Raw genomic sequence first — 14,849 nt, forward strand, 5'->3', positions numbered from 1 at the left:
TATAATATATTATTTCTATATAATATAATAAACATATATATATAATAGAACCATTCACTATATTAAGCAATATGAATAGCAGCAATGATATTAATAATCACAACAGAGGTTTAGTATGCCCTTTCCCTTTGTGAACTGTGAAAAGCGAAGCCAGCAGGATGGCCTTGTCTGAGCGGGCTCCATAGTTCAAGGCTGATCAGATTATGCACATATTTATGAAACAGCGCGAGAGCACAAGGCCCACAGTGAGACTGGGGAGAAAAAGCCATCGGCAAGAAACTACTACTACTCGGGTACGTTTGAACCTTCTACACTTTTCCTATTTTCACCGTATAAAACAATTTTATATTCCTTTTTCTCTCTGTGTTGCTTTTTGGTACACGTGAGATGGTGGCAATCTGATTTTTTGATGAGCCCCTCGCACTGCAAAAAGCAGCGTGTGTGTGAAGACAAACGCCATGGAACAAGGAAGTCGTGATGATTCCTGGAAGTTCCAGATTATGTAACTTGCCCCGGCGCTATTTTCCACATAGATATTATGCCCTTTCCTGCAGTGCGTTCTGATTTGCTGTTACATTGAGGGCTAAAATTACTTCACTAACGGAACAGGGAAGTCCTATCCGCCTTGCTATTTACTCCTGGTTTTTTCTCATACTGTACGTACAAAGGATACATGTACTGCTGCACTGACTCACTACACCATGTCTGGTTTTTGTTATTTACATTCTGCAGTCCCCTGCACTGCCTCCACACAGCAAACGTGTAATGGCGTACTGTTATGGTACTGTTATGGGTAACTATGGGATCTAAACTTCTTACAGGCCATGGGAACCAGTGGTTACTGTTATTGTTCTGTTCTATATAGAATGGGTCCAGCATTATAATTGAATGCCAAAAATATAAATCTTGTTTCAATTTAAAAAGGAGATTGAATTTTAAAAAAGTAGCAAAATTAAATAAATATTTAAACCTGTACAGATCAGTAAATTATCAGCCAGCATCTGAAATGCAAAATCTCATTATTTTATGTTGTGATTGTTTCCTGCTGGTTCAGTAGTGATTGCAGTGTCATTGTGATGCTCTGAGACAGAACGTGATGATACAGTAATGGTTGGTGAATGCAGTGTTATTATGACACTTTCAAGATAGAACACATCTGCCTTATGCTCTGCTCTGATTGGCTACCATCATTCTGATGCCAATGCCCCAGGCCTGTGTCATTTAAAAACTTTGGCTTCCCTGTGGTATTCAGTGCGAGAACAGTAAATCTTCAGGTTAGAATAAATTAATGTAAACATTATGAATGCATCAGCATGAAGAGATATATTATGTATGATTCCTATAGACCTTTTTCAAAAAGGAGGTGGAGCAGTCTGCACTGTGATCAGAAAGGGAAGAAACAAACAGAAAAAAAAACTCATTTTGCATTTGAATAAAACAAGCTTGTCTTTTGCACAATGACTCTGTTTGGTGCAGATGCCTTCAGGGAGAACAGCAGTGCCTAGCCCGCATTCCTGTATTTAAACTACTCTGGAGGTTGCCCTGCTCTTTGTCTGAGTGGCAAACAGGCAATGTGATTTTCAGGTTTGGGGACCCCATGTAATCCGAGATTACTTGATAGATGTAAAATGCATTTACTTTGATTTATACTTGTACCTTTTCTCTTTTATTTAGCAATCACCACTACTTTAAGGATACATAATGTTTTTGATTCATGATTTGAGAAGACTCTCAGTATTTTATGAATGAACCGCACCAAAACAGAGGCACACGAAAGCTGTGACGTAACAAAACTGAAGCCTAGGCGGAACATTTCTGCGGCTACAAGGGGAACGTTGTTTAGGAGACACGGAATGTTTTTAGTGCTGCACTCTGAGCTGTCAGTGTAAAGGTTTTCTGCGAGAGTACAGGTACAACGCGACCCCTCACCGCAATACGATTCTATCTTCAATTATATTTTATGTGTTCTGTAGTTTTCTCTTATTCTTCATTGACGAGAGCACTGAATCGTGTTGTTCGGGCAGCAGAAGGAAATATAGCGGATGGTATTTCTTGCTGGCTAGCTACCTAGCTAATTTAGTTTACAAGCTAGCTAACTTGGTAAGAAGGTTGCTAACTTGGTATCAAGGTTACTGACTCGTTACGAGCGAGCTAGATTTGTGACAGCTGTTATTCGTTATTTCTGGGAATGTTTGGTAACTTTGTTTTAATTTTCCTCCCTATTAACGAGCTTTTGTTGGATGCCACGCTAGCTTGTCACACATAGACATACGTATGTCTATGTTGCCACAGGTCAGCCAAGGTAATATACCTACCCAGTCAGCCAGCCAGTTAGCTTGATAGCGTCGGTAAACTAATTCACTATTGGGGGGGGGGGGGGGTCTAAACCGCAATAAACTCAGGTCAGATCACCAATGATACTCAGTGCACAAAAACACATTAAATGATTGACAGTATATTTATTGAGAGCAGAGGCTACCATACATTGTGTGCTAAGCTCATTTTTTCCACTTCTGTTCATTTAGATTTGTTTATTTCAGACGTGATCTATTTGCTGGATATATTCACTGATGTATTTTAGGTTGAGTACCCTCAGTAAATGTCACATTGCGGCAACCGTCTTTTAGCTGGGAAATTCAACCAGGAACTTCAGGGTTAATGGGCTTTATTCCATAGTAGCTAAATCACTGTTGACGGGTGTGACTGCTATTATTCCTATTTGCTGCTACTACTACAGAGACGTGAATCTTTGGAAGGCTGCACTGTTCCAGACAGACAGCTCTGGCATGTATGTGTCTGCGTGGGTGGACGGCTGCACTTGTAGGCCTGGATTGGTTTCAGGAGGAGTGTAACTGTTTTATGAATGAAAAGTGCTGTATTTGACACCTGGCTGCAGTGCGCTGTTACTGTGGTTGAGAGGGAAATTGCGTGAGTGAGATGTGGCACTGTTGCTTTGGCACCTGATTAGCATTGAGGGTACAGTTTCAACCCCTGATGCTCACTCACTCTTTTTTGGACCATGTCACTTCAGAATGAGGTATTATTATAGTGAGTGACTTTGGGATTCTGGATGCAAATAGACACACTACAGACACAAAGCTGCTGTACACTAGACCAAGGCTCCCAGTTTGTAAAACTGTGCTACAATAATCCAGTCCAGTTGAATAAATGGGAGTGACAATGGTTAAATTTAGTAGTGTAATAATAAGTTGTCACAGACAGAGATATTGGCCATGTTGGCTCAAACGGTTTCCCTCTCTCCGCAGCCCAGGAGGATGGCCCAGATGGACAGCAGGGTGCTGGTTCTGAGCGTGCTGGCTGGGGCGGCCGGCGTCAGCCTGGTGTGGTACCGGAGCCGGAGGGGCCGGCTGTGGCTGAGCTCCGGCGACGAGTGGCGGGACGCGGGCGGCGGCGCGGGGGCGGCCCTGGCTCTGCAGGCCCGGCAGGCGGAGGTGGCGGACCGGCTCGGGGCCCTGATCCAGTGCGTGTCGGAGCTGAAGGACGAGGTGCGGGCGCTGAAGGACGCCCTCCCGCGCCTCCAGGAGCAGGTGCGGACCGAGCTGCGGGGGCGGGGCGCCGAGGGGGCGCACAGGACCCCCCGCAGGAAGAGGGCCGAAGGGACCGCCCGGGCAGAGGGGCACAGCTCAGAGGAGGGGGCGGAGAGCGAGGGAGGGTGAGTCACCCTTTACTCTGATTGGTTCATTACTCGTGCCCCGCCCTTTTTAATAACAGACATTTTATTGGTATTACTGTCCAAGGGCAGGCCTTTTTGAGGATTCCTTCTTTTTTTTGAATGAACAACTGCAAAAAGACTTACGTGGTATTAGCACATAGTGACTGCTTGGCAGTGCTTAGTAACTGGCAGCACTTAGTGTTCATCATTGAGCAATAAATCATCGGAGCCATGCCTGTTCATCAGTGAGTAAAAAGTCATCAGTATTGAGCGATTAATCATCAGCTCTTAGTTATTTGACCATATTTTGCATATTTGCTGAGTAATTGCTGCCTGATTAATCGTGATTCGTTTTTTTTTTATATCACCCTGCTGGATGATACTTGTCAGAACACCCCACGTGTGTGTGTGTGTGTGTGTGTGTATGTGCGCGTGTGCGTGAGTGTGTGTGCATGAGTGTGCATGCATATATGCCTGTGTATGTGTGTGTGCAAACAGAGTCTTACAGGAAAGTTAATAATAGAGAACAAAATAAGGCATCATGCCTACAGTGAGGAAGAAGGCCTTAAGCTTAGATAGGAACTCCGGGGAGCAGTAACTGAAGACCAGTTATTCTCACCATCTTGATTAGACATCACAGAAATTAGCATCGACAGATTAATTACAGAGATGCCGACTGGGCACAGTGCAAAAACGTTTGAAAGGGGCTTTGATTTCTTGGGGTAAGCAGATGATTATTCTGAAGAATTCAGTAGTGTTTTCTTCCTCAGCTTGTCCGGTCCACCTGAGACAGAGGGAGGAAGGCTGTTTGTAGCGCCCCCTTCCTGACAAGCAGTTAATGGCGGTTACTCCGCTCGCTGCACACGTCACACATAACGCGTACACGTCTTATTTCACACGTACCCGATTCACAGGGCGCCCGTCTGTTGTGTTTTGTTGTGTCTTAGCAACTATTTCATTCTGATCTGCGGCTGTGACATTTCACAGTGTTTTTTGATATTAGAGGGGGAGAAGAGGTCGGGGGGCGGCTGGGGTTAGTTGGGGGTGACGGTGGTGGGGTGGGGTGGGGTGGGGGGGGGGGGGTGCAGCGGCAGCTCTCTGCTGTTGAAAGCTGCGCTTAATGCGTTCCATTAAAGGGCTGCCAGTGTGTGGAGATCATAGATCCTCAGCACTAATACTTTAATCACAACCACTAGCAGCCGTTCTTACACCTGTCACGGGAAGCAACCGCATGGAAATTGGCATTTGATTTTCAGAGAATAACAATATTTTTTTTTTAAAGTGAGCACCTTAGTACGGAATGTTCAGTCTGTAAAAACAACGTGGACGTCAGAGGTTTTCTCAAGCAGTAAGCGAAGAAAAAAAACACGGCAGTGTCTGTGAGCGATGTTTTGAAACTTGCCACTTGCCTGTAAGTGCTGTGCAAGCTTGTTTCTCTCTCTCTCTCTCTCTCTCTCTCTCGTTCTGGCTCTTTTTCCTTGGCATGTGTTGCTCCTGGATCATCTTTTCCACGAACACGAGTACTGAGGAGCACCTGGGTTAACGCACCTGCCCTGCATGCGTACATGCGGAGGCCCCAAATCCTGCCAGGGCATTGGAGCACCGCTGTGGGTGGGGTCGGGGGGTGGGGGGGGGAGGTGTGCTTGTGCTCAAAGCTTCCTGTTGCTGTCTTTGATGCTGCGCTGTTTCGGGCAGAACTCCAGCCATCGCCTGATAGGACCATTTCTGCACAGCCAGAACAGAGACAGCCGGGGAACCGCGAGCACCGGGCACTCCTGCCGGCTGTGGGACACCAGCGATTGAGTCTTCTGACAAAAGACAGTGACGTATACCATTGACAGAGTAATTGGAGGGCTTTGACATCCCTTGTCTTTGTGTGATTGCCGGCTCGTTTCTTAACGCGTGTGTGCGCATTCACAGAAGGTGTGCGTTTATAGCTTCAGGTAATGGGTGTGTGTCATATAATGACCACATTAACAATAATGGAAGTAATGGATGAGATGGTGCCCACGAGGTCCCGTTTGCAGAATTTCAGCGCACGTTCTGCAGAACAAAGCCGTCCTGTTGGGCTGCTGTACACCGTTCCGTAGAGTGGGGCTGGTCTGCAGACAGCGCCAGTAGAGCTGGGGTCTGCTCGCTTTAGGTGAGCCCTGCACAGAGGTCTCGGGAAAGCACGCTGCCGTGGACCACGTTGTTGGCGGGAGCAGGGGGCGTATTTTCGGCTGAAGGTATCCTGCTCCAGAGAGTCCTTTCGGGTCCTCTCTCACTCCCTCTGCGGGGGCTTTTCTCAGCTGCCCTCTGGGGGTCACTCGTGGGTCGCCTTGCAGGGGGGTGGCAGGGATTTCCAGCGGTTCCATTCTCAGAAGTCCACAGCGTCACAAACCTGATGATGTCGAGGAGGAGGGCATTTGTACCTCTTTCACTAACAAATCAGTCATATTTAGTGATTCCATGTAGATAGATTATTAGAGGTTGTCTTTTTTTCCCTACATAAAATGATACATAAAATTATTTTTAAGATGAAGTTGTAGCAAAAATATGGAAAAAATGTTTCCCCTATTAATTTAGTAATAAAGGAATTTTAGACCATGAGCATATGCTGTGAGGACCCATCCTCAGCCAATCAGATCTCGGGCACTGAGTCTCAAACTCCGCCCCCTCTCCCTGCGTCATCGCTCGTGTTTGATGGGTAAATGTGGCCCCTGGGGGCTGGGAGCCCTTGGCCCTGGCCCAGCGCGATGAAAGGCGCCCCTAATCCCTGCATCCTTTAAAGAGCCCTTCGCCGTCTGCGGCTGCTCCCGCGGCTCTGCGTTCCTGGTGAACCCCGCTCGGCAGGCATTTCACAATGCCTGGGTGGAGCTGGCCTTTCTCTGCCGAACAAAATCCCAGCAGGGGATCAGTTTGCGTTCGCCCTGAAATCCTCGAAAACCCTGTGGAATGCGCAGTGAATGCGTCGCGCTGTTTTTTTTTCGCCAGGTGGTTTTTTTACCGTGCGGATGTTGCTTTAGGACTGGAGCGCAGCGCGACTTTGTCCCACCGCAGACTGGTCGCTGTGGAAACGCGCCCAGGTACCTACCTGAGAGACTGTGGGGCACGCGTGTGGGAAGATCTGAAATTAGACTAGCTGGCAGTTCTGCAGCTCTGTCTGCTCTGTGAGATGACCTGCATAAATCCATCTGTTAGAAACTATGCGCTAATCATTTAATCAGTAGAAGAAACTCAAATTTGATCGAAAATAATAACCGGTACTTGTGACCTGTAGTTGTATATATTTGGAAGCATTTACAAACTGTCAGGTAATGTCATTAAGAATGCAGTTTGTGCGTGTAAATTACTGAGAAGCCGACAGCTATTGGCCCATAAAAGCACTGAGGCGTCACATGCGGTGAACGGTGAATGCAAAGCAAGCTTGGGACGATTCTTGCGAGGGAACACTGAAAGGGGAGCAGCGGTTTGCGGAAACGTAGGCATCTCAGCTGGACTTAAAGCACTTCCAGCTCTGTTAATGAATAAATGCACCCGGCAATGTTTTGACCAGTGCGGGATTTGATTGGACATTACATGTTCATTATCGTGACTCACTGCCATTTAATCTTCTGTTCTTGCGTCAGCGATAATAACGAAGGGAACAAAGAGAATCTGTGCATCGTAAAGTGCTGAGCGCGAAAAGGCGTAATTGTTTATGATGCTTCCGGGTTCATAACCAGTTTGGCGATTTGTCCATAACTGTGTGCTTCCTACGTGTTGGCCCTCCTGCATTTGTTCTGTATGTGTGATCAATGTGAGGACATAATAAATGAAGACTAATAACCTAATGATGATGAGCATTTCAGATGATGAGGCTAAAAGCCATGTACTGTGCAGTCCATGAAGACTGCCCTGGCCTGTAGGCGGTCAGCAGTGCCCCCTGTGTCCCGCCGCGGGCAGCAGTCCCCTCTGTGTCCCGCCCCGGGCAGCAGTGCCCCCTGTGTCCCGCCCCGGGCAGCAGTGCCCTCTGTGTCCCGGCCCGGGCAGCAGTGCCCCCTGTGTCCTGCCCCGGGCAGCAGTGCCCCCTGTGTCCTGCCCCGGTCAGCAGTGCCCTCTGTGTCCCGCCCCGGGCAGCAGTGCCCCCTGTGTCCCGCCCCGGGCAGCAGTGCCCCTGTGTCCGCCCGGGCAGCAGTGCCCCCTGTGTCCCGCCCCGGTCAGCAGTGCCCCCTGTGTCCCGCCCCGGGCAGCAGTGCCCCCTGTGTCCCGCCCCGGGCAGCAGTGCCCCCTGTGTCCCGCCCCGGGCAGCAGTGCCCCCTGTGTCCCGCCCCGGGCAGCAGTGCCCCCTGTGTCCCGCCGCGGGCAGCAGTGCCCCCTGTGTCCCGCCCCGGGCAGCAGTGCCCCCTGTGTCCCGCCCCGGGCAGCAGTGCCCCCTGTGTCCCCTGTGTCCCGCCCCGGGCAGCAGTGCCCCCTGTGTCCCGCCGCGGGCAGCAGTGCCCCCTGTGTCCCGCCCCGGCAGCAGTGCCCCTGTGTCCGCAGCAGTGCCCTCTGTGTCCCGCCCGGGCAGCAGTGCCCTCTGTGTCCCGCCCCGGTCAGCCGTCCCCTCTGTGTCCCGCCCCGGGCAGCAGTGCCCCCTGTGTCCCCTGTGTCCCGCCCCGGGCAGCAGTGCCCCCTGTGTCCTGCCCCGGGCAGCAGTGCCCTCTGTGTCCCGGCTCGGGCAGCAGTGCCCCCTGTGTCCCGCCGCGGGCAGCAGTGCCCTCTGTGTCCCGCCGCGGGCAGCAGTGCCCTCTGTGTCCCGCCCCGGTCAGCAGTGCCCTCTGTGTCCCGCCCCGGTCAGCAGTGCCCCCTGTGTCCCGCCCCGGTCAGCCGTCCCCTCTGTGTCCCGCCCCGGGCAGCCGTCCCCTCTGTGTCCCGCCCCGGGCAGCAGGACAAGGCGGGCCCACGCTCTGCACGTTTCACTCGCACGTTGATTCACAAAAAAAGTGCAGGAATGCCGGCGTCAGCGCTTCCCTAAGCCCGCTTTGTCCCCGTGTTTGGGGCGAGCCCCGCGGCCGGCTCGCTGCCACTGGCCCCGGCGTATCCGCGCAGGCTCGCGCGCCGCGGTATGTCACCATGAAATATATCGGGGATTAGCCAGTGCACAAAAGCCCTCTCTATCTCTCGCTCTCTCTCTTTTTCTCTCCCTCTCACGCTCTCTCTTTGTCTCTCTCTTTCCCTCTCTTTCCCCCCTCGCTCTGTGCAGGCTGACTTAGGCTTCATCGTACGCTCGCTGTTTGTTTGTCTGGCCGCCATTAAGGGAGATTCTTTGGCGAGGAGGGCTGAATCGATTAGGGACGCGTCGCGTTAGCCGCGTTCCCGGTGTGTAATGTTCGTAGTTTCCACATCCTTTTCCACTCGCCTGTCAAAACATCTAACCTCAACCAACCCCCCCCCCCCCCTTACCTGTCCGGCCCTCCACTCCTCCAAGTCAGAAACAGGCCATAAATCCTGCCATCCTCTTTGCCTGGCTGCCCAGAAACCGTCAAGCCGTCACTTTCTCCTCGTCCTGCAGGAACTTGTAGTTTCTCTCCGCGATTCCGGCTTCATTTCTGCACGCTGTTTTCTCTCTGGCCCCCCCAGGACTTTCCACTTCACGTGTTTTAACGAAGCAAACTTTTATGTACAGTTATCTGTTTAAATACACATCTGTCTGTGCATAGTGATGTATGGGTTCCATTTGCGAAATACAGCATGTTTTTTTCCCCCAAGCACGCAAAATGTTTTTTTTTTTTTTTTTTTTTTTTTTTAAAGCTCTCTATAGCATTAGATTTTGTTAACACGGGTTTATTAAAAGCTATCTCCTGCTTTCTGTTACCTGCTGATAGTTTCTTGTTCTCAAAATTGTGGTGAAATTACATTCTTAACTAGAACGTCCGAAAAGGAGGACACAGTAGCCTGGAGCCAGTGGGATGAAATGGAGACCAGATGCATTCTACGCAGCGCAGCACAATTTGTGTGTGGTTGTCCCATAAGCAGTTGTTAATAATGATTAATAAGAAGCATCTGAGCGGTTATGTGTTTCTCATGTGTTTGCTGTGCTCTAATGAAGGAGGTTCAGGTGCAGTGGAATGAGACAAAGCTCAGCTCAGCCAGTCTCACGGTTAATGTTCAGCCAGGGTGTTCTGTGGTTCTGTGCAAAAAAAAAGATCATTAACTAATGCTTTTCTCTTTGAAAGCGCAAGGAATGACACTAATGCAACAGCTCGATTTGCCATTCCCATGAACTCACTAGTTTCAAAAGCAGACTTTTAAAAAGATGTAGAAGAACACACTAGGAACGTTATGCACCATCGTACTTTTTGGAAGGAACATTTATGCTTGGCTTGAAATCTAAACTTTAACAATGTCAAAATGTTTTCAGTCTACTGGAACCTGTCAGTCAAACCCAGACTTTCCCAGGACAGTGAGTCACAGATCAGCATGATTCAGTGCAACAATAGGTGCATAGAGTAGGTCTTCTGTTACACTTACAAACCTATAAACCTTCATTGTTACAAGTAGACAATGCAAAGCAAAGGAGTTCTCCTGCACAGAACTAGTCTCTAGTAATGCTCAGTGTAAGCCTGTTTTATACCCTATCCCACTTATCTGGCTATCGAGAAATCGGAGAGACAGGAAGGCTTGTCCGTGGGCAGGGAGATATAACATTGTGATACGGGAGGATCTTTCCTCAAGGCATGGAGATATAACATTGTGATAACTTAGGATCTTTGCTCAAGGTCTTGAGCTGTACGCACCATGGAAAATTATTCACTAAATATTATTCCCCCTCCACAAAAAAGATGAAGATGCAAGGAGGGACGAGGGAGTTGGGGGGGGGGGGAGTTAGTTGGGAGCACCTGCCCAAATGTGTTCATAATATTCCTTGACTGGACGTGTGCCCCCCTCAGCAGTTCTGCCTGGATTCAATTCCAGAATGCTTCTGGACAGGAAGTTCCTCACTGATTAACTAATCCCTCATTCTGTGAATTCTCAGAACAGTCCTACAGGTTCCGTGTGGAGCAGAACTCACCAGGTACTTCAGGGCCCGAAGGAAGCTGTTTTCCAGTGTCGTGCTTGAGAATTGTAGACTATATTTATAAAATCCTTTAACATTAAATTCCTGTTTAATTGCAAAAAAAAAAAATCTGCTTTCCAATACTGGGGTTTCAGCTTGCACCTTCAACCCTTAAAATTAAACGTAATGCTCAGCATTGTCTTTGTCTCCATGTTTTACCTGTAAAGCATCTCTATAATAGCAGACAGCTTTAGTTTTTGGGCCCAGTGTAATGGTACATGGTGTAGCGTCAGTGCTGCATATACAGATGGAGGTACCATGTCGAAACTGAGCTGATTTCTCAGTGGAAAGCTTCACCTCAGATGATCCCTCCGCATCCCCACCTCTTGCCATTTTTCGTAATTGTTGGAAAGAGGATCCTGCCTAATGGCTTATTGGCAAGCTGATTAAAGCGAGGCGATGTCTTCTTAACAAAGGTGCTCCTTGTTCAGAGGGGGATTCTGGCCAAAAACACGTCTGCTGTGTGTAAAGAGGACTGCGTCCCCCCGCCCCCCACCCCACCCCACCGCACCCCTTCCAACTTCACCTCCCCCAAAAGGCCAGATCGCTTATCGATTCTCACACCTGCGGGGGAGCGCCATTGAGGAAAAACTGACTAATTACCTCTGGTTCGCGAACGCTCGTAAAAAGGGAAACGCCTCCCGAATAACAGCAAGGCTCTTTCATCGTCCTTCCATCGCCTCCTCCTGACGGGAGTCATTGCGTTGTGTGTTCACACAGTGAGCGTCCCCGTTCGCCGCGTCTCACGCGCTTCTGCAGCTGCGCGGCGTGTTGCTTTCCTTCGCCGGAGCGGCACCTCGGCCCCTTCGCGGGGGCTCTCTCGCTCTCGCTCTCGCTCTCGCTCTCGCTCTCGCTCCCCGCCCTGCCTCGCCTCTGATCGTGAGGCTTCGCACTGGGTGAGGGCTCTATCGGTGAAGGCGCTCCGTCGCGTGAAGCCTAGGGGGTCGTTAGCCGAGGGGGAGGGCTGGCGTACCCCAGGAAGTCTGCACAAAGGGACATTATTGGGAGCGGATTTGGGGACACCAGGGGAACAGGAAGGAGAGGTGGGGAGGGGGTGGGGGGGTGGGGGTGTGTTTAGGGTAACGGGGTTCTGTTCTCAGTAGCAACAGGAAGCAGAGGCTGAGAAGAGGGATCATGTGAAGCTGAGGCCCGCCCAGTCCGGCAGCTTGTCATTACCTTTTCAGATCAAGGTGAACTGCATGTACTTTTCATAATAAGCTGGAGCCGGTCTGCAAGACTTTAATTACACACTGTGTGCGTGTGTGTGTGTGTGTGTGTGTGTGTGCGTGTGTGTCCGTGTGTGTGTGTGTGTGTGTGTTTGCGTGTCTTGGACAAAGGGGTGGAGGTGAATAAGCTGAACTGAATTCGTGAAGGGCTTGAACCCGTTGGCATGGCAGCCATTCTTCCACTGTGTTGTGAAAAAGGTTTTTGCCTTGGTGACGGTCACTGCTGCTTCCCGTTCTCTCACAAACAGTCCTCAAGCCAGCCTCTGCCTCTGCATGTTTCACGGGCCTGATCCTCCTCTCCCTCTTTCAGAGGATAGTGTTTCCACGCCCCGTCAACAAAACACCTCATTTTTCCACAAAGGAAAAATTATATCTGAGCACTTTCCCCACAGCCTGATGGACTGTATTTATATTTTCTGTTATTTGTATTGCAGCTCTTTGCATTGATTTTCATTCGCCCGTTGGTTTCCTCACACAAACTGCCCCGTGAACTCCCACAACACTGTTGAGCTAATGAGGGGAATGCTCTGATTTAACACAGTGTTCTCAGAGTATTTTCCCAGTGGTATGGCTGATTAAAAGAATATTATCTGTCAGCTCGTCACCTGCAATGATGCCAAAAAGTACTGCTGTTTCACTCTGCAATTGAGTAGGCAGCTAGTAGCGAGAGGTTCACAGCTATGTCCGCAGCAGCTAACACAAAACCTAGCTTCTTTAAAAAAATTTAGGCTATGCTTTACTTAATGTAGTTCAAGGGTATTCATGTAATTAAGTAAGTTGCATTAATAATTTTCATCGTTTGTCTCAAAATGCAAAATCCTTGAATTGCACTTTGCAGTTAAATGACATCACTTTGGATGGGCTAGTTTTATTGGCTGACTGCGGCGTGGTGACCTCATTCCGTTGCCTGACTGCTGTGAGCTTGTCTCGTTGTGTCGTCTGGTTGTCGGTGAGGAAACGTCACCTTATTGGTCGGCCGGCGTGAGACGGACAATTCTAATTGTCGGTTGGGGTGAGGCAAACTTTCGTTATTAGCTCTCCTCTCTCCTGCAGAGAGTTCATGGGAAGGAGGGGGGGGGGGGGCACACCCCCCACCTCTCCCAGCAGCTGTTGGGCTCTGCGGAGTCTGCTTCAACGCCTCTGCTTAGTAACAGGTCCGTCGCTCCCAGACTCAAGCGTTCTCTCAACCGCTGATGACGCAAATGGAAGCACTGCCAAGACTTAATGGATCCTTTTATGTTCCCATTTCCCCCTGAGTCTTTCATTTACCTGACTGTGTTATTAATACGCTTTCTCCCCCCCCCCACACACACACACACACCCTCCGCCTCTCGCTGGTGTGATCTGAGGAAGGTTAGTGCTTATTTACCGTAATTGAAAAGGGGACTTTTGAGACTGTGAAACTTAACGCGGGGCACGGCGGGTTTGTCTGTCAGCAGCAGTAAACAAGCCTCTCAGCGTGCGAGGCTTCCCCTCAGGTGTCAACTCTGAGACGTCACGGGGTCTTATCAGATGAGAAATTAGCCGTGTGTGCGAATAAAACCGAGCCATAAGTTTAGACAAGTAAGCGTTTACTTTACTTTGTTTGATGTGCCTTAACCCATGACAGACTGGATCTGTCAAAATCTCTTTTGGAAATTTTTTTTTTTTTATGTGCGGAGAACTTTAGAGCCCACCTTTGCTTGAGGGATTTCACAACACAGCCACGCCTAAGAACTGGTCTCAGATCAGTGCATTTGAACATAATATGGCCTGCTGCTCGGAGGCGTTATGTAATATTGTTTGTTTTCTTAGCAGATAAGGAGTACAGACTAGCTCTGAAGTTCCAGGAATGAACCCCCCTTTATGCAGCTGCCTGCATTGCTAGTAGGAAGTAATATTTTGTTATTTTTATGGAAGACGGTGTTTAAAATGACAAGAACATGTGTGTGTCCTACCCCGCCCCCCCGTTCCCCCTGGCCTGCTTTAAGGTATGTGACGGCCCACACCGACACGGAGGAGGAGGAGGAGGAGCTTGGCGAAGTGGGCGGGGAAAATGCGGCACGCATCGCGGAGGAGAAGGATGACCTGGCGGTACTGCTGGAGCGCGCGGACAGCTTGTTCAAGGGCTCTGAGTCCGAGAAGAAGGAGGGGCTCGTGGTGCTGCTGGAAAAGAAGGAGGAGGTAGGACAGAGACGACCCCGTGACCCATGACCTCTTCATTTGACCTGGAAGCAGTTGGTCCACTCTTTGAAAGGTTTTTTTTTTTAATAGACATTTTTAAAAATCACATCCCATCTGAACCCCAAATCCCCAAATATTTGCTGCACTAATAACAACGACATATGATATAATGTGTTGTGAGCACGTGACAGTGATATATTAATGATGACCCGGCACACACCGAATTTGAGCGTTTGTTGTACTGGGGTAAAGTCGCTAACGTTGTGACGTGCTATTTGTGTGCAGTTTGGGCTGAAGACGCCGTTTCTATGGCGACTGATGCGGGCCTACGTGGACGCACACGACTTGGCCACTGACGTTGGGGACAAGAAGAGCCACGCGGCGGCCGGTAAGCCACGCCCCCGAACGGGACACTGCCGTTTCTGGTCCTTCCCAACCCCTGCGGACACCACCGACCCATCTCCTGCTGTCCTTTAGGTTGCTGAATCGTGTTTTAAAATGTCCTTTGTACGGACTTGATGCACCATTAACCTTGGAAAAACATTTCCATACTGGTGTGTGTGTGTGTGTGTGTGTGTGTTCCCCCCCGCAGGTAAAATGGTGGGTGAGGAGGCCATCACGCTGAACCCCATGTGTGCGGAGAGCCATCAGTGGTGAGTTCAGCTCAGGTTCTGAACGCTAAACTTCAGCAGAGTGGTGGAATGGCGGTGTATTCAGGGCGTTTGTT

At 49.6% G+C, this 14,849-nt stretch overlaps 1 protein-coding gene across 2 annotated transcripts in view; it reads left to right on the top strand.

Moving 5' to 3' along the window:
* The first annotated feature begins 227 nt into the window (after positions 1-227).
* Positions 228-14,849, top strand: part of LOC135244607 (regulator of microtubule dynamics protein 2) — a 32,774-nt gene continuing 18,152 nt past the window's right edge. The window contains exons 1-5 of one of the 2 annotated variants that reach the window (XM_064317041.1): positions 228-293; positions 3,267-3,673; positions 13,930-14,122; positions 14,408-14,510; positions 14,715-14,775. In XM_064317041.1, coding sequence (XP_064173111.1) covers positions 3,276-3,673; positions 13,930-14,122; positions 14,408-14,510; positions 14,715-14,775 — 755 coding nt within the window. In that variant the 5' untranslated portion in view covers positions 228-293; positions 3,267-3,275. Of the gene's footprint in view, positions 294-1,812; positions 1,911-3,266; positions 3,674-13,929; positions 14,123-14,407; positions 14,511-14,714; positions 14,776-14,849 lie in introns of those variants that run through there. The other variant, XM_064317040.1, reaches the window with a different exon arrangement.

Source organism: Anguilla rostrata, chromosome 18 (genome assembly GCF_018555375.3).
Source record: "Anguilla rostrata isolate EN2019 chromosome 18, ASM1855537v3, whole genome shotgun sequence".
NCBI classification, from domain to species: Eukaryota; Metazoa; Chordata; class Actinopteri; order Anguilliformes; family Anguillidae; genus Anguilla; species Anguilla rostrata.